This window comes from Fulmarus glacialis, unplaced genomic scaffold (genome assembly GCF_000690835.1).
Source record: "Fulmarus glacialis isolate BGI_N327 unplaced genomic scaffold, ASM69083v1 scaffold21272, whole genome shotgun sequence".
Classification (NCBI taxonomy): domain Eukaryota; kingdom Metazoa; phylum Chordata; class Aves; order Procellariiformes; family Procellariidae; genus Fulmarus; species Fulmarus glacialis.
Genome location: NW_009198719.1, coordinates 7557 through 34665, shown reverse-complemented (window position 1 = coordinate 34665; position 27109 = coordinate 7557). Strand labels below are relative to the sequence as shown.

Sequence of the window (27109 nt, the reverse complement as noted above, 5' to 3'; positions counted from 1 at the left end):
GAGGGGGACGGGAGGGGGCGCGGGGGAAGAAGAGACCTTTACATTTTTATTTTGGTAAATTATATTATCTATCATCCAGCACACACTCTATCTACTACCTCATACAATATTCAAACTGTTATTGAACAGCTAGTCTGTGTTTTTAAAAGAATAGGTCCACTTACTAAAATTTTCTGGAAGCAGTTTTATGTTTCACTTAATGCTAGCTTTTACTGATCTTCTCCTAAAATCTGTTCCAATCTGATACATAATCCACATATGATGATGATTTATTTGAGGAAGTCAGCAAACCCTCCCTCACATGCCATCAATATTAATGAAAACACACCAAAAAGGACTACAAGGGTTTTCAGATGACTGCCATTGTCCCACCTACTTTCTGTGTTCCACCAAAGTTTAACTGGAAACCTACCTCATCTATCATTTTCCTCCTTCCTGTGACTAACAAACTCCGTTATTTTCATTGATTTTTAGTAAGAGACCATAATACATGACCCAAGAAGGCAAGGGATCTGCTTTAATAGGTTATCTTCTGAAGATGTTTGCACTGATGATCTTCGAGGCATCCCTGAAGCAACAGCCATTTAATTGATTATCAGTGTATAGAAGAGATTTTGTAACAATACTTCATTCGCTACTATTGACTTAAAGTTTAATAATTAAGTTTTGCAATGGTTTTGTCTTCCCACTGGGAGTAGTTATGGTTTACCTGTGAGAAGGGAAACTCCTAGAGTGCAAGTGGCAGAAGTCTCCCACAGAGTCTCACTGACTGAGGCAGGCAGATGTTAAATCAGATACCTTAACTGTGCAGGAAGCAAAGAGGTTTCTTCATAGTGTCTGCAGTCTCATATAGCAGACCCAATCTCAGTGTATGCAAGCTTGATTAATTTTGACTGCCTCCATTCAGCTGCAGTCAAGTTTTTCTCTCCTAATTTTTTTCATGCTACTTTGCAGACAAGATTGCCCAAATCTGGACTGAGCTGTCTACTGCCATGGAAACAGAACAGTATTCTCAAGAGAGAAAAAACCTGCATCTCCTCTGCTTGTGCTTCAGTCTTGCTTGCAAAAGTTAGAGGTGCTGGCACGGATTTCTCCTATAACCCGTAAACCGGACCATTACCCTACCTGACAGGGGAGAGCCAGATGGGAAATACCAGATCCATCGCGGGTAGCATCGTCAGCGTTTCCTCCTCATTGGCAAGGTGCCAATGAGCCTTAAAGAGCTGTGCAAGGTCATGCTGAGGTAGAGAAGTCTTGGCAGAAACAGCCTAACTAACTCTCAGTTAGTAGCCCACCTCAGTATAAGGAAAATAATACAAGGTTGTAAAACTGCAAGTTGATTTCTCGAGTCTCCACGTGTCTTTGAACAAAGTCAGCTTACATACTTAAGCGCAGAGTAAAACCGCATTGGTCACATTGACTGTTACACTTAGTTGTCAAAGAACATGCCATGCCACGCTAATCTTGTAAAAATTCCAGCAACGTTTGATACCCTTGAGATCTTTTCCAATTTGTTTCGAACTGCAGTGCTCTATGCCTTCCTAAAGGAGAAAAAAAGCTAGTTTGGAGCACTGGGGGGAAGGTGTGGGCCCAGGGGCTGCTGTTGCTGCAGATGCTGCCAAGGGGCACTCTCGCTGAGCACACCAGCGGGTCGGGGAAAGCAGGTACCACGCAGCCAAGAAGACACCAACCCCTGGCCACGTACCTGTCCTGTGCACGTGGGGTGTAAATGGAATTGTGGAGAGATGTGTCTGGACTGGAGGAAACGGGGCCGTTGGGACATCAGCAGTCTCGTCCAAGGCCTTGCGTACCTCCTGCAGTAGGGACTTAGAACAGAGACGGTTGTTAGGTCCTGGACTGACCTGATCTGCCAAACCACAGAAACTACAGTAGGGATCGGTTTTTAACATCTGTGTCCCATAGGAAGAGTGAATACCCTCCTAACTTTTGCTAGTCAGTTTAGCTATGGTAATTTCCCGAAGCTTTTATATATTCAACAAGAGAAAGACACACACCTTTAAAGGTCTGGAAGACCCTGCTTTTTCTGCAGAATAAGCAGACAGCCTAACGGCTGTAGCAGCACAACAGAGGTGCCTAAAGCAGCTGCCTAAAGTTAAGCAGCACACTCCTGCCAGTGACTAATCGAGACCTTGCCACAACCACCCATGGCTCTCTTTCTTGAGATTGGGTTGCTGTAACACCTTCTTCATCCCCCTACACCTTGAAAGCGTGCAGGCTAAAATGACCCGAGAGTTTTATATCCCTCTTAAGAAGATTTTTCACTTTAAGATCACAGTGCGCATGCCGTCGCGTGGGTACAAGCTTACTGGCAGCCTCCGGTGGGAATTCAGGGTGTCAGTTTTGTAACCTTCACCCTTCTACTTTGCTTGATATTCGGCAGTTAGCAGTACTGGCAGAGAGACAGAAGTCAATCTGCCATTGCCAAGGAAAGCCGTTTCAGTGTGCAAGACAGCTACTGGCGAGGCATGCACGAGGAACTCCCTCACTGCCACTTTGTTCCGCTCAGGTTCTCATCTGCTTTTTCCCCAAGATGGAGGTTAACAACAACAATACACACACAAAACCAACAACAACAACAACATCTTTCCTATTATATTTTTCAGTAAGTGTTGACTGTCAAGATGGAAGAAGCACTCCCATATCATGTAATAATTATTTTTTAAAAACCTTCTGTAGTCAAGAAGTATCACATGGGAGATTCAAAGGACCTTCCTAAAAAAGAATGGATTCTAAAGATCTTCTATTTGGGAGTTGCCTAAACAAAGAAAATCCTCATAATATTTTAAACCCCTAGCTATCTAGAGCTCTACTTTAGCGTTCCTGCTAAACAATGCAGAGATGAAGATTTGCTCTGACTTTTCAATAATGTTTTCATTCTACAAATCATTATCATCGATATTTGTTAAGCAAGAGGCAACCTGCGATGTTTGTTGTACTTTAAATGTTAGCGGCTTGTATCATTAACATAATATTCCTACCCTCACCTCTTCTCTTGTACGTTTTCCAACTCAGATTTTACATTTTCTGAGGCAAGGATTATATCTCAAAATAATCGTTTGCATAGTGCCCAGCTCAGCCTGTGGCTCAGTTAGTTTTTAGGAGCTTCAAAGCTAGAAAACACATTAATGAAACAGTAACTGACATGTCCCAGCTCAAAAAGTTTCAGCATCAAAAGAAGCAGCACAGTGGAAATCAAAATGCAAAAAAAGATGCTCTGAGAACAGAGCTACCTTCTTAAATGTAACTTTAAGCTTCTCCCATTGCTGTGACTGAAAAATTGCTACCCCTCCTCCAGAAAAGGAAGCTCTAGTTTAAAATCTAGCAGTATCATAATTAATGCAACTATTACACTAATCTTGGAAAAAAATACCACTACTTATCAGGTTCATTTACATTTTTTAATAACTCCTTGGCTTAGGCTTTTAATATTAATTTTGAATATTGCTTAGGAGGTTCCATGTGTCAGCTCACACCCTACAGCCACCCAGCCCTTCCCTGGGGCAAAACGCATTCAAGAATAGAGACGGGCAAAAAGGCCTCCGGCCAGTCGCCTCTCCCAAAGGAAGAGCATCGCTGCATCCTGTTTTGGCAACAGGACATTCAGCTTCACAGTACAGAATTGACATAATGCACTTCCAGTAGCACAAAGACATGTCACCAGCCTCCACTTACCTTTTATTAGATTATTAAATTGACATCTACCATGCCATTTTTTGTTCTTCAGATGCTTCTGAACATTTTCTATCAGGATAGATGTTAGGAACTGGCAATTTAAACTCAGCCTGAACTGAGCATTGCTCTGTTGTTATCATTCTGGGTTGTTTTCTTAAGTGTCAGAACCACCATTTTCCACCTTTAAACTGCTCATAGATATGAGTGATGAATGTACAGTCTACATTAACTGCTGCCATCAAATACCCTCTACAGCCCAAGAGCACAAATCAATCTAACAAGTTATCAAAAAGACTGTCTTTGAAGTAAAAGTGCAAAGGAATAGTTTGAAGCCCATGATTATTTGGAACTAACGCAGCTGCTGTTTTTACTACTCCTTTCATTTTAGTGAGAGAAATATGCAATTAAGCCAAAAAGGTAATACTACGAAGTTAGTAATCTTGACGTAATCCTGACTGGTGTCTAAAGCAACCTCGTGGTCTGCTCCTTCAGGGTGAAAGGCAGTTCTTAATTTTATGTGTTATTCATGGTAGTTAATTCACTGGGGACGAGGGGGAAGGCACTGCAGAAATTAAACAGTAGTAAGTTAACAAGGGGGCTGAAGAAAAATCTCACCTGGTAACAGTGCTCTTTCACTAAGTTTACTGAACAAAACCTTTCAGTTCACCAGGTGAGAGATAGCCTAATTTAAGTAAAAGAAGAAAAAACAGAGCAGCAGGAAATAATAGAAGTCCTACATCTTGAACATCGTTGAAGAGAAGCAAGGTTTGGCTTGGGAATTACGGTAGAGTAATTGTAGACTGAAGGTGGTCTACCTGCACTTCTACGCATCAGACAGTAGCAGGGATTAGTACACATATCAAAATCTAACAAAGATACGTTTGAGCTGAGACAAAAGATTTTCCATGACATTAAAATAAGCAGTGATAAAACCTATTCTAATAAATACACACATACATTATTATATTACATTACATTTATTAATTGCATAAGACACCATTTACATACAGTGTCTGAAAAGAGTTGCTGTTAAACAACTTTGGTTCAGCTTCCCTTTACTCTTCCCCTGCTCTTAAAAAAATAATAAAATAATAATAATTTAAAAAAAAAAATCATTGTTTGGGTCTTCTTTATTTTCCACTATATGATTCCATGCTGATGCTATGGATTTCACTGACATGTATCCTACAAAGCAAAACTAGGAAGGAGAAATAATACTTCTAGTCTTGGGTAAAGCTGATGAAAGCATGTTAGCTATCTGAAAAGAAGTGTAAGCACAAAGTTCTCACGCAACTGAGACACTCAAGGCCAGATTTTCTAGCAGGAACATCTCCCCATATCTCATAGCATGGCAGAACTTCACTGTTCCTCAAATGAACTGATGCAAGAAAAAGCAGTTCTCAAAAAGAAAATTTGTGAGTTAAAAGTCAGCACAACCTCAGCAATACTTAATAATATCAGGCTGTTGCCAAAAAAAAAAAAATAAAGAGAGAAGAGAAGAGAGAAACACACTGACAAATGAAATCTGTAACACAAGTATTTCGCTGGCAAGACCTTAACCAGAGCATTTTGCCTAGTGTAGGGCATCACATTCAGCACAAGAAAGGCACCAACAGGCACTTAAGGGAGAGTGATGAGAATGGACTAAACATGTCCAGTTAATGTAATTTCCCTAAACAGTCATATTTAGCAGACTTCAGATCAAAGGGGATGTAGTAATAGTTTTCAAAGCTGTTGCATAAGGAAAGGATGGGATAGCAGAAACAGTAAAACTAGCAAGAAAGATTCGGGTTAATCAGTAAGGAACTTCTAATGTGAAGTGCAGTGAAGCAATAGAACAAATTACCTGGGAATATGGTGGAGTCTCCATCGCAGATGAGAAGGCGGCACACACACTATTTTTTCCAGATAATATAGGATAATGGAGTAGACAACCTCATGAAATCTCTTCCAGCCTGATTTCTTCTGACTGTATGTGAAGGAAGAGTATTTACACTGACCTGTACTACTGGGTAGCCTTTTATTCACAGCTGGTGTTCCAAAGAGAAGAGTCAAAAGATATGAATGAACAAAAAATATTAATGAGTAGTGATGTAATCACAGCTACTTTTTGCTTTCATCTGCCCTGTCTGCTATCCTCTCCCCCAGGGATTTTTGTTGCTGGATGTTACTTCATATTTTGATTTATTTCAGAAAAGTCTTTAGCGTTATGGCTGTTACTGAAGAAGCTCATTTCCAAGAAGGATGCTCCCAAAAGAAGAAAGTTTGGAGGCATATCAAGATAAAATTGGAAAGAGAACTTAGAAATCACATAGCCAGAAAGAAGGGGTAAGGTATCAGGAAAGAAACACAAGGAATATGGAAAGTTAAGTATCTGGCACTGACAACCAATTCCCTTTTCACTGTCTTGATTTTAATAAATAAATTAACTAACTAACTTTTCTGAGTGCTTATTTCTCTATGGTTACTTGGATATAGGCAACAATAATATCTAGAACAGATATTTCTCAAAAGCATCTTAAACCCATAAAAAGCAGAATATTATAACTTGGTTTAAACTGTATTGCTATATGGGGCACTTCCAAAATGCTGATTTTAAAGGAAAATAAAAAAGTTAAATTGTAGCATTGGTTTGACCTCTGTTGCTGTTCCCTTTGGTCATGAAACACTGAGAAAGGAGAAGAATTCAAGAATGTCTACTGGATGAAAACAACTGCAGTATTCACAACTGAAACCTGCGGTTAATTACTAGCATCTGCAAGGCAAATACTATTGTCAAAAGAAATTACTTCAGGGGAATAATTTTAGCAGTGTGAGTGCAGGATTTAATTCATGCCAAGACAAATCATAGGATCCTAGAATTAGTCATAGGAGTCATTAAGTGTTCACTTACTTGACAGAGGTTGTAAGACAAGGGAATATCGCTTTAAGATACATCACTGAAGCTGCTATTTCAGCTTCCACTGATTTTAACCTGTGCTTCCCTATAATGGCCTGGGGTTTCCCATATGAAATGTAAAGTACTGGAAAGCAGGTATAGCCCATGGCATGCTCCTCCCAAAGCGAGTTTTGTGAGGGCCTTGGCCAAAACTCTCAAAATAAGAACATGCGCAGAATTACCAACAACCACCTCAGAAATGGGATAGATAAAAAAAAAGACACCAGAACACCAGAAGGTATCCTTGGAACAGAGTCCTTTTGAACCCGAGTCCCTGCTGAGTTTCACTCCCAACTTACAACCAAATGTGAGATGTGGCATAAAATAGAGGTATGGGGAAGAAGCACCCCAAATCCCTGCTGCCTTCCTGCTGCAAAGGAGCTCTTTGCCATTTCTTGCTTTTTCATCTCCCCCACTGTCCCTAAGTGCTACCATTTTATGTCCTCTGCCTAACCTTTCTTCATGTCTTCTCTTTAGTTCATCTCTGTCCAGCCTCTGCCCTCTCTGTTACGCTTGCCTGCAGCTAGACAGTACTAAGGGGTTGAGGTTTTGAAAAGTTGCTATAAAGACCAGCTTTGCCATGAGAGGGACAGTCCTTGTCTTCTAGCTCAGCAAAAGCATGTCGGTAGGTAGTTAAATGTCTGCAAGAAGTCTCCTTCCCCCAAGCCTCCCCCAACAAGGGTTATGAAAGAAGCCCACCGTTGCAGCAAAGAGCCCAGCAGCGAGGCAGGCAGACATCGGCACCTTCGCCTCTCCTGGCCACGAGGTCAGCCCTTCTCACCAGCACTTGTGAGGGCTGCCCGCTGACCTCAGCTGTCTGAGAGGAGAACCTCTCAGGTCTTTATATGATTATTTCTGGTACTGGGAAGGAGTCCGCCAGAGGTTCTGACTACTCAACAGGGCAGTTCGAAAGCAGTGTCAAGTTTCTGCAGGGAGAATCCTCATTAGTTAGATACCTAGAGAGCACACCTTCTAAATACCACTTTTTCTACCTTTTCCAGAGTCTCTCAGGTTCCTCTTTCCTCCTAAAACTGGGAGGGGAAATGACAGCAAAAGGTCAGAAGACACAAGCTAAAAAATACACAAGCCAGGAAAAGATCCTAAAATATTAAACATCTTTCATGAGAATGCAGCCTGCAAAAAATCAAACCACAAAGAAATGGCTATTACTTTTCTTACTTTGAAGCTGCTTCTCTGGGGATGCTGGACACACAAAATTCTGCCAGTAGCAACAAATACAGAAGTTTCCATGCACAAATCCAATTAGTTCCATCCAAACTGTAACACATGAGTGACGAGAAAAAAAAGCTGGAAAACAGGTACACAGATACTATAAATTCCAGGTAAACACAACAGATGCTACAATAAACATTAAGAAACCTGTGATAAACAGATTTTTTTTTTTTTTCTTCCCCTGAAGGGTACTTTCTCTCTATCATCTTTAAGCCTCTAGTTCCCCACAATCAAAAAGGAGTGCAACGAAAGTGTAGGAGCCACAAAACAAAATATTTCATAGGTTCATCATGTAGGTATTGTCTTACTACATTTCCTTCTTAATTAGCTTCCAGTTCAGTTAATATTTCGAAATGTTCTCTGTGGAAAAAATAGCCTAAATAGGTCTGGAAGGAAATACTACTTGCTTCTTTCATCACTGGAGATGCCTCATGATTACAACAGAGTCCTTCTGTCCCAGCTTCTCAAAGACAAGATGGTTAACAACATGAAAAGCAAGTACAGAATTATCTCACTCTATAAATTGCTGAATACAAACGAGAGGAAGGATAAATTATTAGAGTAATATCCAGAAAAAAAGCATGTGATTTTCTACCTTCCCTTTTTCTGCCACAGAAACTTACCTGCTTTGTTTTTCTATGGACTTAACAGACCAACACTTAAGAAATCAGTTCTAGGCTTTCTCTTTTACTACCTAGAGATAGCATGCTCAAAAAACAAAACAAAACCAAAAAAACCCAACAAAAAAACAACAAACCAGATAACCAAACCCCAAAAAACCCACAAGACCAAAAAACCCCAAACAAACCCCCCCAAACCCCAAACTAAACAGCACCTCCATAGAAACACACAGTGGTAGATAAATTTTTAATCTTTTTGTTTTTCTGGCCCCAAAGACCCACAAAATTTGATCAGCTGGCAGTGACTCCTATGGAAGAGAAATGAGTTTGTGGGTGTGAATCAGTAAAAATACCTCCTCTCAGCAACAAAGCTATCCCAGGTGAGGATGCCCTATTTCTAGTAGCAGACAAAGTGAAGCTACTGAAGATTTGCACATGTGCCTGTGTTCTGCTTTTTAAAAATGCTCTTAAACATTCCAGCTAACATTGCCAGTGCATATTCATTTGATGAAGTGGTCATAGACCTTAAGAATGAGGAGTTACATCACTTCATTAATTTCCACTTGTCTTCTGGGACATCTAATAGGACAAAATGTGTTTGTAGCATAACGCACTTCTGATATTCTCAATTACGACAGGTTGCTAGGAATTTTTATCAGAAAGTGTAAATCAGGGTGGCATGAAGACAACTAGTTTCATTAAGCAGTGAGTTTCAGGAAAGAAGCCAGCCAGCATCTCCGAGACCACTTCTAACTAAGAACACATCCTAATTCAGAAAACATGGGCGATTCTGAGAAAGTTAGCAAATGAAGAAAAAGTTTTGTTTGAAACACACTTAAAGGCAGTAAACCCCAGTAGACACCTCCAGAAAATTTTAAAGCTACAAAGCATTGATCAAAGAAAAGGATTCAGGTTCATCAAATGTTTACAAGTAAAGAAGAGCAAATCAGAATGCAATTAATCAGGGCATTGAGACCACTGTTCATGAAAACAAGTCAGACACGACAGAGCCTGCTTTGAATAGAGTTTCTGTGTTTTTCTACTGGGCCAGCCGTGGATAGAAGTTGCTTTGAATTCTTTGTTACCATCTTAAGCTCAGACAATGAAAAACAGCGGACAGATGGAAAACTACTTTTGCGAACTCCATTAAAAACTCACCATAGACATCATACCTGATGTTTTGAGGCAGCCGCTGATGCATAACTGACCTCATAGTTAACAGAAATTATATACCTAGCAGGTTTTACTTAATTACCAGAGAACCTACTTGTATTTTCAGGAAATTTCTGACCTTTAGAATTTATCGTAGATTACCCTGTTAAGGCTCTGTCTTCAGATTAAGAAAAAAAAAAAAATGCATGACTACCAAAGCTATGGAAATCATGTTCTTATAACAGCACCTCATTTTATAGTGATAAGAGCAAAATAAAGAACGTTTAATTTGCAGCAGATGTGACCTACACAGCTTCTGCTGATAAGCAGGCCCAGTAAGGATACATCCACTTTCATAAATTTTTCCATTCCATAGGATAATGTGGAATAATCTTCCTAAAAGCATCACAAAAAAATTAAGCATTGCAAAAAGAAATACGTCAATACCTCATTTCACAATCACTTTCACATTTATTAAATTGAGCTACCATTTTATATGTTGGTACAACTCTCTCAAGTGAACAAGTCTAAACAGAGTGGGTAATTCTTTGAAAAACTAATAAAAATGCCACTTGATATTTTTCAGTTATTTGAACAGACATATTAACAAGCACATCCCTGTAAACCCAGCTGAAGTTGCCCTTCTCAGAATCACCAATTCCAAGAACTCTAATTAACAAAATCTTTCCAGCAAGAGAAATTCCAGCAGGAACAGAGAGTAAGAAAATCGTAATAAGCCACATCAGAATTCTTGCTTAGAATAAGCATTGACAGAATTTGCCTTTCTCTGTAAACTAGTACATCCAGACTTTTGCAGCCCCAAAAGAACCCCCCCAAAATCCCTCATTTGAGGATTTAGAGCAGAAACTGCAATTCTAATTACAAGTGAGGAGAGGGCACAATCAATCAAAAGATAACAACGCATAAGCTATTAGAACAAAAAAGTGCTGTATCTGGAATAAACCAGTCAGCCACAGAGGGACCAAAGTCCCTCATTTCAGCACTGCCCTTAAGTTTCTATGAAACACAAATTCTGTCCCAGAGGAAGGTTCTGTTATCCACAGACTATAAATTCAAAACCAGGCAGACAAGCACAAAGACAACTAACATATTTTAATTGCAGAAAAGCAGTTTCTGAATTAAGAAATGCAGTTCAATATGCAAGTTAATTTTGGTGACGGGTATATTGAAACCAAAGGCTATCTATCTCTCACTATATATAATTAATAATATATTTTTATTTCTTAACACAAAGAATTTTACAGAATTAATGAGATGTATTACATTGAAAAGCATATCTGGCTGAATATTTGAAGGAGCAAGGAGTATTTTAATTGATGGTTTAATTTTTGTTGTGACAGAGGTGGGTTTTTTTTTTTTTACACTTTTCTGTTTTATACTTTCAGAGTAGATAGGAAATGCTATGTATCAGTTTGACAAAGGATATCATTGCTAAGTTTTAGCTAAAAAAAATCACAGCAATGAAAAATACAGAAACCAGACATTTATATACAAATTATTTGTTTTGAAAACCACTTAGCAAAATATAGGAAAGAGAGAAGTGCAAGACAAAATATATATGTGCTTATTAAAACCTTTGTGATTCAATGCTCAGCTTCGGATGCCTGATGAAAAAGTAAGATCAGTCAAGATGGTCCACATAGCAGTTCAAAGGCTAATTGGTGTGAACATCTCCTCACTTTCAGTACTGCAGATATCCTCAAATGGAAAAGGATGACCTGCTCTCTTTCAGGCTAAGTACCAGCATAAAAAACAAGAAATGAGACAAAGAACGTTATAAGAATAAACATATTATTCTTATATGTAGAAAACTCTGAAGAAAAGCTACCATTGATATTTACACAGTCAAATCTAAAGCTTTTCACAGTGCATTATAAAACTGAATTTTCTCTTGCATGTACTCCTTCATGCATTTTAGCTTCTAATTCCCTCTTATTTTCAAATAGGCCACTTTATTCTAATATCAAGTAAATGACGCCTTTTGGTACAGGGAACAGCCTTTATTATTTCCAATGAAAAGGAATGAACAGCATTTATATTAAAAAAGTGTTCAGCATAACTCAACAGACAGAAATTTGCCACATATTATTCTGAAAGCATCTAAAATTTTCAGTCCCTGAAATCAGTTTAAGACACTAATTATGAAGTAATGCACATCAAAACTAAATCCTCCCTTATTTAGCTCACTCCTTGTTTAGAAAATCTCTCTTCTTCATTTTTGTTGTCTTCCACTCTAAATTCCCCAAGGATTCCTTAAGATATTCATAAAATCATCATCATCCGTAATTCCAATACTTAATCCTTCATAGTAATCTTCGAACTCAGAATAGGACACTTCATTGGGGTTGCTGCAGGACTCTCCTAATGTTTCTAGAAATGACAATTTAATTTCTTCTTCTGTAGCTTTGCCTGTGAAAGTATATTTTTCCATAAATACATTTTCAAGAACAGTGAATACATAGCATTTAATATATTTCAGGCAAGAAACTTTCAAATTTTAGCTTGCAAATATTTTTTTCTTGAACAAATTCAATATTCTGATTTCAGAATGAAGTCATTGGCTCGCTTAATACCAGCTGCAGAAATCATCCTACTTTAATAGCACATGATAGCATTAAATATCAACAGAAGTATGAAGCCACAGTCAATTTCAATGAACTATGAGATCAGGAAGATTTTTTTCTTCAAATGACTGCAAAAACTGAGTAATGCATTCGTAAACTAAAATTTTGGTAATTCAGAAGTTATCTTGTAATAAAGCATATGTTTAAAGTAATACAAGTTCAAAGCTCTAGGAAAACCTTAAGATGTAAGTTTGCACTCGAAAAGTGTTCTGCAATTGCATGTGTGTTTTAGTGACTTAATAAAGATTATACTCAAGATGATTTCATAGCATTGAAAAAAAAATGGAAAAAATATAGCATTATAGCATTGGAGAAAATTGCATGTGTAACATCCCTATACACACCATGTGTCTTCACGTATTACCATTAAAATCACTGGCAATACAAAAACCATTCTCTCTTCTACAGGTAAAACAGAAAGGGAGACTTCCACAATGACTAGTTTGGTACACGGAGATGTTCTTTTAGAAACTGACATACAAATACTTCCGATTTTTTCAATGGCAGAGTTTAAACATTTTTGAGAACCCTGAAAAAATAATGAAGATGCCAACACCTCTGTTAATGATGACAATTCTGTCCCTGAAATAAATGAATAATTTATTCAGAAGGAACTTCAAGTGCTGAGTACATTCAGTGTCAGTTGGAAACCTTGCATATTTTGATGGAAAACAGTAATACGAAAATCAGAGTATCCTCCTAAGTCAAAATTACTAATATCATATGTGTCACCGATAACTTGCACACCAAAGCTGAGAGCTAACTACTTAAATGTAGTCCTACACAGGCAGGGAAAGGAGCTACTCTGCATGTATGCAGTATTTGCAGCTTGATAAAAAGTAAGTATTAAAATTGTGTATATGAACTCCATTACTATTTATAGTCAATGTTCCAGATAGAAACATTATAGGTCATCAGAGGGAAAAAAGTTCTCCTTAACAGCTCACATCTAAGCCATTATGAAAACAGTTTGTATTTGCAACTCATTTCTGGATCCGATATCTCTGCTAACAAGATGACTTCAGTAGTTATAGATTTTAATTTTTTTTGTTCATATGAATTACCTGCCAATACTAGAGGATGTTTCTTTGCACAATAACATTTTCTGATATCTACCATAGACACACTCCCAGTTTTGTTGAAATCTAGTTTCATATAAGCCTACAAAGGGAAGAAAAAAAAAAAAAATCATATAAGCATATAGGGAAAAAGAAAAAAAAAAAAAAGTGGAAAGATGTAAAGATCAAATATACTTAACTATCTAGCACATATTTTTAGATCTTGTGCAATGGATTATGTCAACTTACCTATTTTATGTAAGGCACCAGAAAATTATTCTAGATTATGGAATTCCATAATTATTTTATCTCAACAGCTTTCACATCAAATGTGGTCCCATCACCAACTCAAAAAAACTTGTCTTCTCTCCAAAACTTCTAGCTCACCCTTAGAATCAGAAGTTAAGCTGCTTCCCTTCTGCCTCCTCCAATTACTAAGATCCCTGCGTCATTCTGACAGGCCTCAACACAGCCTCTTCAGCACTGCTAACAGCAGCTTCATTTTCATTTCAGTTTACTCAAATACACATCCTTGATACATAGGGCTAGGAGAGTCAGATCCTCCATGATTAAAAGTATGACAGTATGTGTCATTTTTCTTGATCTTGATATCCAGTCGCTACTCTATTGGCTGGTTTGTAATCAGTGTTTCATACTGCAAACAGCTCCACATTACATTACAGACATGTAACAAATGGCATTTCAAATATAGGAAGTCTCACAAATATAATGACTGTAAATGTAGGTCTCAAAGGAGGCAATTATCATTGCCTCTATTTCAGACACTGAGAAAAAAAAAATCTGCACACAGATACAGTGATCTGCCAAAATAAGGAAAGAGACTTCTCAAGAGATAGTTTCAGGGTACACTGGACTGAACTGTAAGAATAGCACACATATGCAAAAACTCATAATAATAAAGGAATTCATTCTAGAGTTCAAAATTAACTAATTCAGTTAGTTTGCAGTCTTAGTTAGCATGCAGTCTTCTAATTTATGTTTATTTTAATAAACTGATCTGAAAGTTTAAAAAGTCAATTACCAGATGCACAATTCAACAACAAAAAACCCACCACCAACAAAAAAACCACCACCCAGAACATGACGAATAACCAACTTCAAAGTTAGACTGCAAAATATCTAAGCCTAGAATATCTGCAACAAAACTTACTTTTCTTACAAATGCTTTCCGATATTCATTCATTTCTCCAAATACGGCACGAGTAAACTCTCCATAGTCGACCTTATCACTCTTGCTATCATCAAGAATAAGCCATAAAGATTCAAAGTCCTGGAATTTAAAAATATATTGCCAAAGTTCTTCACTATGTCCTAGAATGAAACAATTGCTATAATAGGAAATTACAGTATTCTCACAAAAACCCAACTTGATATCCCGAAAAAAGAGGATTGCAAGCCCATTGCTTTTTCATGATGTAAAAAGATTGCACATTTTAAAATTTTTGTTTGTTGTTTTTAAGAATTTCATATAGGACTGAATGCAGAAATGCCATATACCACAAGGGGAAAAAAACCTTGCAAAAACCAGCTATTAAACTATAGATTTAAGCAAAGAAAGGAAGTGATTCTATAAATTAAAGTAAGATAATACCCATGATTACAGTTTCAGCTACACTTACCCCTTCAGGTATTTCCAAATGGAATACTTTTAGAGCTTCTTTAAAGTCTGCCTGAGAGAGAAAACCATTTCTGTTCTTGTCTACGTGTCGGAAATACTTTCCTAAGCCTGTTATAACTCGAACTCCTCGTTTACTTAGTGTCTCTTTGAGTATACCTGAGGATTTAGAGAAATAAAGGACGCAATGTTTACCTGAAATTGGCCACATGCTATATAAAAGTAAACCACAACTACTTATGATACTGCTGGTTAAAATGACACATCCATGCATCCAGGCTCCCTTATCTTTGATGAGAGAATGTCAGTTCAAAATGAAACTATCAGTTACTTAACATTTGAGCCGAAATCATATAAAGCAACAGCCAACACCTAATAAAACATTTAAAGAGATTACAGAAGGAAAGGAAGAATGGATATCATTCTTTATGTGCTCAGATTGTAAAACTGCTTACTTCTGCTAGAATTGATTACGTACCATGACTCAACATACAAAGCAATTTAGGAATGCTACTTTGGTAATACAAACATTCCATTATGGGACACACAGTTGCGTCTTCATTGTACAAACATGTTAAATACATGCGGAAACAAGAACAAATACAAATAATTTTGCAAAATCATTCCAAAATTATAGAGACACAACTATTTCTATGGTAAAAATTACAGCCTTATCAAAATCTCTAGGTAGCAGGTTTACTTTAGGGATGTCTGAGTTTCTCAGAATACTCTTTTAACAGAAGTCATCTGCTATCATCATATTATATCTTCAGATTACTCATATCTACAATTATAAAGCAAAATGGGGGGATGGTGAAAGAAGAAAGTTTTTTTCCAGTAAAGTTCAAATTCAGACGTATATTAAAAGATGTCTTGAAGTATATACAGATAACCTTCTTCCAAGCCAGACTAGCAAACTTTAGATGTAGTCAGGTAATTGAGAAATCAATTTGTGTCTATTATGCAAGGGGAAACATGGAATAACTAAAAGATTAAAAAATATCCCTGATTTATTATTCCAACAACTTGTATAAACATAAATGTCCAGGCAGATTTTAGTGACCAAAAACTGCCTACTTAAAACCGGTTTAGCTAATGACAGTAAATAGTGGAGATTCTATGAGCTGGAAGCTGTTTAGTTCAACAGTTTTTGCTGACCACAGGTTACAAAGATAAAACACAGCACTGCATAAACATCTTTCCATAATTTTAAACACAAAGCTATGCCTTTGTCCTAAAGACTGTGGGTAGGAACCATGATAAAATTTAACTACATATTCCAGAATATACTACTCAATTGTACTCACATATTTTAATAAGCATAGTATTAAAGACTATCAAAAAACAACTTATTAAAGTATAGAAATAATGGCCCAAAGAAGGATCTAGCACAAAATTAACTGAAGAAACGAGATTGCATTTGTACGTTTTTGCCAGTAACTTTTTAAATTTAATGCCAGTTTAACACAGGATCAGCATTATGCTTCAGTATTTTTTCAGAGATTATGTTGACAGAGAGATGAACATTTTATTGATTGCATTCACAATTATTCTGTACTGTCTCCACAATCTTTAGCCAGACTGTTTATTTAAAGAAAGAGAGAGGAGAAAGTATTCTTATGATTGATTTATTCTGGTATCAGATTCTAATAATATTCTGATAAATGTCTAACTTTTGTTTAATTTCATTCATAACATTACTATTGTTCTTTGTGTTGAGCTGTAAAGATAGAGATACAGAAATTAAAATTAAATGGGTTTGGTAGACACGAACCTTGAATCTTCTTGAAAACTTTGCTGTCATCAACCACTTGCTTGGAATGCTCTTGCTTGAATTCCATAGAAGAAGCTCTAAAATAATCAAAATTAATCTTGATTGGTGAAATTTCATCTAACTTTACTGAATTCAAAACAGCTGTAGTAAAAAACATATTGAACTTTATATTTAATTCTTATACTACCCTTATACGCATAGTATCCAATTGCTTGAGTTTGAGATGACACACACAAAAGTCTTTGCTGAACAGCTGCAGATATGCAGAAATACCTTTCTGACAATATTCCATTAGCAGCTCCTCTACTAATTCATTAATCATGGATAATTCCTCCTGTCCGTAAAATCTCCAGAAATTTATTTCAAGACAGTCCTAATCTTCAGCTCAGGCCACTGGAAGAGTTTGTGAAAGCAACTACATTTAGTTACCAATAGGAAAATAACACGAAGGAGCTACAAATCTCTCTTTAGAAGAGAAATAGCAAGGGTGTAGACCAAAATCTGGATCAGCATATCTTAGGTATGATCTAGGAATTAAATTTTGTGTTTTGTCTGGCAAGTGATTCCCTCCTGAGAAGGGCTTCCCAGAAAACCCCATCAGAAATTATTATTGAGGTTGATAAAAAAAATACTGTGGAAGAACCTATTGGAAGAAGAGAAAAAAAAAAAAAGTCCAATAATTATTTTAATCAGAATAGGAAGGCAAATGCAAAAGCACTACTGTCAACTTTGAGCTGCTTGCTCACCAGTGCTTTGCCATGGAGTACTCTTCCTTCTGCTTTCTGAGGCCAAAGACTTACCTCTCTGCTATTAAGCCTTTTCATCTCCACTTTGGGTACCTCCCATTATGAAGTCCCTAAAAGCTTGTCTATATCAAATCACCTGAACTGGAAAGTCAACACTGGAAAGTCCTCCACCTATGGAGGAGAGCATACTCTCTCTAAAACACACGTAAACCACAAAAGATTCATGGCTTGTGACAGCAAGGCATAGCTGCTCCTGAAAACCTGTAATAGACCTTTTGGACTGTACCTGAGCAGGATTCTCTGTGAGTACAGTAATGGGAGTAGGAGGACTAATTCAAGAGTTTTGCACCAGAGAATACAGAGTTCGATAACACCCCCATTCAGAAGAAAAAGACAGACTCCACAATCTGAAATTTAGTCACTAATAGTAAGAACACAGAGAAAGAGTATAAAAAAGAAAGAAACAATCTGTTCCACCACAGGTAGCAGAAAATCCAAAATTATAACCCAGTGAGCAGGTCTTCGTTCTGAAGCCTTCAGAGATAACATTGGATCAACTGCAAATTTCACAGATATAAGATTAGCAACAAATGAAAGAAAAAGCTGTTTACCAGAATGATAGGCTTCTGAGATGTAAAATGTCTTACATAAACTATGTGAAATTAAACTACGTTGTTTTTTATTTCATGGAAACCTTGCAGAGAGGGAACAATTAGCACTAAGCATCCTACAACTATACATTTCTTTAACCAATTACATTTTAATTTACTGTTTTATGTACTGTTAGCTCACTATGGCTCCTTTGCAAAGCTTTCAGTGTAAAGGGACCTTAAAGTGAATATTACCGTAACTGAGAACAAGCTTCATGTGTCTAAACACTTGCAGAAAGAAAAATAATAGTTAGTTAAGTTGTTCTAACAAAAGTAGTCTTTAGATAGTGAATGTATTTAATTGAGATTCTGTTACTGCTGTTCCTAGTCAAGAAGGGATTGAAGCATCTTATACATAAGCAGAGACCAGGAGAACTGGAACTGTTTAGCCTGGAGAAGAGAAGGCTCCCGGGGATCTTATCAGTGTGTATAGATACCTGACAGGAGGGAGTAAAGATGATTGAGACAGGCTCTGCTCGGTGCAGCCCAGTGACAGGACAAGAGGCAATAGGCACAACTGAAATACAGGAGGTTCCCTCTGAATATCAGGAAACACTTTTGTACTGTGAGGGTGATTGAATACTGGAATAGGTTGCCCACAGAGGCTGCAGAGTCTCCATCCTTGGAGATACTAAAAAACCCAACTGGATGCAGCCCTGAGCAACGTGCTGTAGTAAACCCTGCTTTGAGCAGGGGGTTTGGACTAGGGACCTCTTGAGATCCCTTTCTATGATTCCATGATTTTATGAAAATTTGTACCTTGTAACATCTGCTATCAGCTAACACTCCTCACCAAAATTTGAGTAATCGAACATTGTATTTCAAACACTGTTAAGTAACTTCCACGTTCAGGCAACACAGCAGTGCAATAAATTTTATACCAAGATTTTACTTGTGCTAAGAACTAGTATACTCACAATAAAAGCCAGAAACCCCAGAGAAAGATGTTTCATTCCCTAGACAGTTTACTTTTGTACAGATATTGAGATGAGAATACTACCTTCAAAAATAATGCATACTCAAAGGTTACCCATTTACCTAACCATTTGAAAAAGTTCTAAGAAATTCAGAATATGGAACAACATAATTTACTAAAGCCTATTTTGAAAGAATAAGTGCAGAAATCTTGTCCCAGTTCCTGAAATCTTCAACATGTGGCAATATCTGGAAGAAGGAAGAATGAAGGGATAGGAAGAGGAAGGAAAAAGAAAATGAAAAAGAAAAAACAGAGAAAGAAACCTCCAATTCTTCTCCTGCCTGTGTTCAAATACTTGCGTTATCATGACTGATACAAGCTTTTAACATAAGCTTCACAAAAGATTCAATAATAATGTTGATCACAAAAAAAAGCATTTTTCCCCAAACATAGTATTTTAGTTCATCACATACGAAAAGTTTCAGTATATGATAATTTCATAGTTTTATAGTTTAATTCTTATTTTAAAATTATTCATTATCATTCTAGAAAGTTACTAAATTACAGAACATCCACTAACATCTATTACTAATTTCTCCTAACAATAGCCTAAATACAGATATTTTTTTTTTTTTAGCAGTACAAGTAATAAGATGTTAGAAGCTCTTATTAAAAAAATCTTTTTTGCTTAAGGAACGAAAGTTAATTTGAAAAACAGTTAGCTGCACTTACTTTAGAAAATCCATAGCTGCTTCATCAATACTTATCACACGAAGGGTGAGAACTGAGCTCTGCTTAACACTTTCTGGAAGGTTATGATCAATACTTCGGAAAGTTAGGTTAGCTCCCTGTTGGTAAAGCATACAATGATTTACAAATAGGTCATGTATTTCATAAAATATGTTCTGCAAGACTTTCAAGAAGTATGATTGTTAAAAGCCTTGGTATGAAATGAAAAGGTGTAGCTAAGGTCAGTTAACCTTCTTAACAGAGCCCGTCTAGTACTAAATAAAAACAGCTGCAGGCTCCAAGATGACACAACATCCTCTACATAGAGGTTTGTCTAGTAAGAGGGCCTACTGTTGCCTAATCTACAGCTGAGAAACCTGAGACTACAGATCATTGTTCCCTCAGCCAGGCTCTACTTTTCAATTTTTCTTCTCCCTTCATCCTTATAGGATCCAAAACTCACTGGACCACAGAAGAGTCACAGAAGGTGCCACATTGATTCCGTAAGAGCAAAGTTCTCTCAGACTAGGAGAAACCCTCCACAGTTATTTTCAAGAACCTAAAATCATACTTGAGATAAACAACTAAAAAGTAGCCTTCCCAAAGTTCAAATAATTCAATTCCTGCAATGTTCAACTATAAAGTTATTTTTTAAAATTGCTAGATTTCACTAATAACATATTGATTAAAAACATGTTATTAGTAGCATAGAGTTCTATTACCCAGTATAATCTCTTCCCCTTCCCTCCAAGCTGGGGACAGAGGACACACCTCACGTACTCTGCAAAGTTAAAGATGTTTTTTGGTTTGAGAGGGAAGGGGAGAGAAAGAAAAGCACCAAACTAAAAGCAAAGAATGCTGAGAAGAATCAAAAAAAGCAGTAGCTCTAACTGTAATATCCATGCAGGCTTCATTTATAAAGCCTCCAAACTCATACGTTAGGAAGGAGACAGAGACACTGTTATTGTGCCAGTGACTCAACCATTTGGGCTTTGTGAGAGATTTGTATATCGTAATGTCAGTCCAGAAACCCAGTTTACAGATACAGAGATTCACAGATATGACATCATTCCAAAGAGCTATTGAACTCGGTAGCAGTACATTTTGTGGATGGCTTTAAGACACATCTTTATTCAGAACACATTTCCATCTGCAGGTTGCAAAGATACAAATGACAAAAAAAAAAAAAAAAAAAAAATCTCTCAAAAATAGCTTCAACCTCCATACCGTAAAGAAAGTAATCTATTTCATCTTGGAAACTCTTACATTGTAGACACATGTAAACAGTTAGGATTAGGCAGGTGACTAGACAAAACACGCCAAAAACTAATGTTGTCTTCTTTTACTTTCAATATTTCATTCAAACATGGTTTTCGTTCTAAGGATTTGCAGGAGGATGCGAAGAACTCTGAAAACACGCTATACTTGAAAAATTGCTCAAGTATTTATAAATCAGGAACACTTAACCCAATACAGAAGTACAGAAGATGCAATACGATTTGTAGTCAGTCATCAGATTAGCTGGTAGATGAAGTTTACCATTGTTTCAAAAGCTCTCTCTAAACAGCTGATGATAAGCATTTTCAAACTTTACGTTAAAACCAATTAACCTGCAACTTCCTCATGTTTAAAAAAATTTTTTAATCATTGCCTCGTGCCAAATATGCCAGCAGAAATTGCAAAGACTATTAATTTTTAACAAGTACTTCGGTCTACTTCATCTTCAGGACTCTCCTTCCCGAGTTGTTCATTTTGCCTACAAAAAGGTCTACACTGTCTGCAGTCTTGTGCCTTCTAGTGGGAAAATTACAAATACAGCCTAATCTGAAGCCAAAAATTGAATCTCTAAAACATGGGACAGCAAAATAATCCAGACTCCTGAAAATCTTTAATTCAAAAGTGTTACTGAAGGGTAAGACTTTTGGTCTTCCCTGAAAGCTAGATCACAGTTTTCAACTCGAATATCTAAATATTACTTCTAAATCACCAACAAAAGTGACTTACATTCAACAGAAGAATACTTACAATATAGAAGTCACTAAGATCATATGCTTTTCCCTTTTTTGGTCCACGTTGATGTTGGTAAACTCCCTTCTGAATGAAAGGCAAGGCGTTTGTTCTGTGAAGTAATTGAAAACTGATATTAAACCAATTAAATTTATTTAAGACTCTTAGAAACAGTGGAAGATTTTTTCTAAAACCTTTTAAAAAAAGTAATTTACCCTACCTATTTTTTCCAAACTGTCGAAATTCGTACACAGTAAGAGATCTGTCACATGCAAAAAAAAATCCAATCAACTCTCTACAAGCATCGCGACCATTTCTAGAAGAAAAATTGAAAAGCACCTTTATGTTTTTGTATCTTGTCATGGTTTAACCCAGCAGGCAGCCAAACATCACACAGCCAGTCGCTCACTTCCCCTGCCCCCAGTGGATCGGAAGGGTAAGAGTAAGAAAAACTTGTGGGTTGACATGAAGACAGTTTAATAGAACAGAAAAGGAAGGGAAAATAATAATAATAATAATGATAGAATATACAAAATGAGTGATGCACAATGCAATTGCTCACCACCCGCACTGACCGATAACCAAGTAGCGATCCCTACTTCCTGGAACGCCTACCATTCATATACTGAGCATGACATCACATGGTATGGAATACCCCGTTGGCCAGCTGGGCCAGCTGTCCCGGCTATGCTCCCTCCCAGCCTCTTGTGCACTTGGCAGAGCATGGAAGCTGAATGTCCTTGACTAGTAGTGCAGCAACAACTAAAAACATCAGTGTCTTATCAACATTCTTCTCATACTAAATCCAAAACATAGCACTAGGAAGAAATTTAACTCTATCCCAGCCAAAACCAGGACACATCTATATAATCCAATTCAACCCAAATGTAAATAACGTTTCTATTTTGGAATATGCATTCTATTTGCTATGTTGCATATTGTACAATCTTTTTCTTTGAAAGAGGTATCTGACTATTTTCTCTAAACCACATGGAATTCAACTTCTGGATCTGGACACATATTTTAATGCAATATTCCATTCTACATAATGTCAAAAAACACCTTTGAAGGCTTCATGTTTTAGCATACCAATGTAGTTTTCACTCATTAACTAAAGGATTACCTACACCAGGACTACTGCATTCATTATGCTATATGAAGCTATGTGGCTGAATCCTCAGCTATGTCTAACAAGTATATAGCTCACTGCTTCAGAAAAGCGCCACTTTCAGAGCTGAAGAATGTGTTTATGTCACCGCCACTGAATTCAGAACAGTTTCAAAGATGCCCTAAACCTGCAAATTTAATACGTAAGGAGCTACAAACAAGACACAAAGCCATCCTTTCCATCCACAATGGTTGCCACATACTAAGGCAAGGCTAAAATAAATTTTAATCAACTGAGGTGCAAAGGCTAAGAGCACTATTTTACACAGCCCCTGTGCTACGGGTATGATGGTAACGTAACATTACTTATGCATCTTAACACTGTACAATGGGACTGTAAAGCCACTATCCATCAGCCATGTCAAAATTTGTATTATACATGTATACATATATATACCCACACAGCACATATTTTTTTCTAAACATAGGGAACAGAAAGGTTCAGTGCTATGAATTATTTCAAGAGGGTAAAGATCATCATTGATAAATTCATAGAACTGAAAAGCTTCACAAAATTTGTGATTACCTCGATATAATCCTACTATCAAAGCGTAGCTTGTTAGAGAGCATGTTTTCAGTTAATCCTGATTTGGTCCTTATTCTGTGAAAATAATGCAGCACGTTAATGATACCTATATGCTCAGAGAGAAACGTTACATAAAAATCAACTGTTTCAAAACAGCAAAAAATGTGAAATACGGTATCCTTGGCAACTGGCTGAGGAGATGATCCCTTGTAGTTGAATTAGAAAGCAACTCAGAGTTGCAATATGGAAAGTGTTCTGGAATTATATAATATGAGAGCACATTCACAGAAGGCACAGGTATGAATGGGATATTTTGTTTACATACATTTATATCAAGAATTAAACCTCTACCACTCACCATACGTTCACCAATCACTGTGTTTTCTTGCAAAAATACCTAGGTTGGCGCTTCTTTACCCACCTAGATATTTTATGTTGGCCATATTACTAGTTCTGGAAGTGAAGATTTGTCCATGTGATGGATGTAAGAGATTGAGACTGGTTTTGTTGCTCCCCCCTCCCCCCCTTTTTTTTTAAGAATACAAAAATGAAATTTGTTGAGAAAGACTTTAGAGCAGGATGTTAAAATGCACAAAGCAGAGATGTTTGCCTGCATGTTGAGAAAGATTAACAGAACAAAACTCGGACCTGCAGATTCATTTAGTTTTATGGATCACAATGTTTTCTCAGTTTTTTTAAGCCCTTGGAGTTACTATTTCAATGCTCCCAGGCCAGGAATGACACTTAAATGCCAGTATGGTTTAATTATTGCAGCAGAAATCAAAACATGAAACAAAAGTATGATTATATTGTGAAGATCTATATTAGCATTTACGGATGCATATTTATGCAATTTTATGCACCTCAGGATAGGAATCTCTAAAAGGATATGACAAGACTGCAAGCATTAAACAGCTCAGAAAAGGCTGGCAAAACCCTGTGATGAACAACATCAATATAAGCTTAAAAATGTTCTCCCAGGTTTTATAAATTCTATGAATCAATCATTATACACAGAGAATCCACATAAAAAGGTCCCACTAGGCAATTATAAGCATGGGGAGGCTACAAAAAAGGCCTCGCATGAAGCTGGTGGATCTCAGACAGAAATAAAACATCTGGAAAGGCAAACAGACTTCGCAAAGCCCAAAATAATGAAAAATACAGCAGAAAATGTATTTCTGAAGAAAATGACCACTAGAGAAAACTTACTGCGTTTCATGCAGCGTTCTTTTTCTAAAACGCATTGGTGCTGTCCCAGGTTCCAGAAGTCCATGAGCTTCCTTGTAAACATCAGCACATGTGGATTGCTCTGGGTCACTTATAACAGCTCTGACCGGAAAGAGCAGGGAGAAGCCCTCTGACTAAATTAGTAAGTTTGAATTTCAGATCTTACATATTCTTACTTAGGAAAGAAAACACTCAAGAATAATGCAGGAATAAAATCTTGGAGCTATCCATTAAGCTTACATAAATTTGTGGGCTTATTTTTTTGTTTGCTTTTAAAAATTCTGAAGTTGATTACTCAAAATCAAATATATGCAATAATATTCTGGAAGTGCACTACTATGTAGTAACTTTACATGTATATATGTATTATTTAAAGTATATTTTATATATGTATATATGAAATAAATCTTAGGATTGCAAACAGGTTTTCTTCTCATTTCCACTATTTCTGTAAATATTCCGTCACTGATATTCTTTATTCATGGCTCCCTCCAAAATCAGTGACAGCAGTTACTAGTACTGGACAGTGACATCATCCAGCAAAAACATTGGCAATTCCTCTCCCAAAGCACAGACTACACAGCCCATAGGATCTCAAAGTCCCATCAAGCAGAGAAGAAATAGCTGAACTGGTTTCTGAACATTTTGATATTCTCTGTATCAGTTTAACAAGTAAACAAAAGAAGACACCCTTTAAAAATACATTAGATTCTTTTTACATTATTGAAATGGTTCATAATCAGAAGGAAAAAATAATTTTGCACAGCTAATACAGTTTTATAAACTTGCTCTCTCATCTATGCAGATCCATCTTTGCACACATCAGTTACACTGATTTAACTGCAAGATTGGCTCTACTAACAACAACAACAAAAAAATCAAAACACCTTTGTGTTTCTTTTAATAGATTTTCTTCATGCAATAGTTTTGAACTAATCTTCCCCAATTAACATCCTGCTCTCTGATACCAATTTGTTTGGCAGTACTGGCACAGTTATATTTGGAACATAAACAGAGATATTTTTTAAATTAAAAGTTCATCCTGATGCAGCTGCAGCACTACTGAATATTGTTTTGATATTGTCAACAGAAGGGTTCAGAGTAGGAGAAGGAAGACATGGAAAAAATAAGGGAAAGCAGCTGAAGGAGCTTAAGCACAGAATGAACATCCGTGATCCAAGATGCACAAACCTGTATGTTTAATCCAACACCAGTAGGATTGAAACACTTCAACGCAACCAGCACATTTTTAGGATAATCTCTGTAATCATCTGCTTTACCCACATCTTTGTAGAGATATGACTTGGGACAAATATTTCTTCCAAAATTGGGGATTTCTGCATTGAACACTTCCGTATTTTTAATCCTGCTACAATGACACTTGGAATTTAACATTGTGTTTCAGTACAATCTTGTTTCCTTCATGCAACTTTGTTGGTATCTCAGCTTTTAAATAGTGTAAAAACATTAACAGACTTTTAAACAATGTAGGTATTTAAACTGTAGTTGGAATGGAAACCAAGAAAAAATAAAATGGTAAAGTGCAACATTTCAACCTCAAAGTCTTAAGATCTGATGGGCTATAATATCAGTACAGATGACTACAGAGATTGTAAACTAAGCACAGAATGCAACACTGTAGAGCTACCCACAGATAATTTTTAGCAAGTGTAAGGTAACATGAAACTATATTAAACTAGCTTGCAGCATCCTATATTGTCATAACCAGACAACTTGGATAAAGCCCTGAATTATCAAAGCATGCTTAAAAATGAGAGCATGTTTATGGTAATAATAACAAGGCAAGATGTTTTTACTATACTCATCTTTACCTGTAAGTTACTTTTTTTCCCCTTAACATATAAAGGGATCTTTCTACATAGAAGCAATGCCTTCTCGGAGCTAAAGGGATAACAATGATGTTAGGAGAGCCTTCCTGTACAACCTTGATCAACTTGATTCATCACTGTGCCTATTTTTCCTACCTGCCCAACATTGGTATAATACTCCTTTACTCCAGAGGGAAGTTATGTCAATATTAATAAAGGAATATTAATAAAATTAAGATTCTTAGAAGAGAAAATAAATACTAAACAAGTGTAATTTGTAACAGCAGGCATCCATATATTTTGCTGAGGTGCAAGAGGGTTATTTCTGACAACTAATGCTATTGTAATCTCTTAAATTAGGTTCAAGTATAAAATTAAAAATTATTCTCAGGAAAAAAATTATCTTACACATAGCACTTTAAACTGATCTTTTAATTTAAATTAAAAAGACTTCTCATTTAAAGAATTTTTGCAAATAATAACACTACATAAGACCGCATAAGACGTGGAACGAGATGATCAAAATACCTCCTAGGCAAGAAAAGCCACACGCTCACAGA

General features: G+C 36.7%; 1 protein-coding gene across 1 annotated transcript in view; it reads right to left on the bottom strand.

The window, feature by feature from the left end:
- Nucleotides 1-11473: 11473 nt before the first annotated feature.
- The window catches only part of LOC104073304 (calcyphosin-2-like), a 19498-nt gene continuing 3862 nt past the window's right edge, over nucleotides 11474-27109 (bottom strand). The window contains exons 3-12 of the mRNA XM_009573021.1: nucleotides 24703-24822; nucleotides 23491-23565; nucleotides 22018-22113; nucleotides 21816-21909; nucleotides 19794-19909; nucleotides 16750-16826; nucleotides 14980-15134; nucleotides 14511-14630; nucleotides 13346-13442; nucleotides 11474-12066 (exon numbers count right to left, since the gene is read on the bottom strand). Of these exons, the coding sequence (XP_009571316.1) occupies nucleotides 11891-12066; nucleotides 13346-13442; nucleotides 14511-14630; nucleotides 14980-15134; nucleotides 16750-16826; nucleotides 19794-19909; nucleotides 21816-21909; nucleotides 22018-22113; nucleotides 23491-23565; nucleotides 24703-24822 (1126 nt within the window). The 3' untranslated portion in view covers nucleotides 11474-11890. The remainder of the gene's footprint in view (nucleotides 12067-13345; nucleotides 13443-14510; nucleotides 14631-14979; nucleotides 15135-16749; nucleotides 16827-19793; nucleotides 19910-21815; nucleotides 21910-22017; nucleotides 22114-23490; nucleotides 23566-24702; nucleotides 24823-27109) is intronic.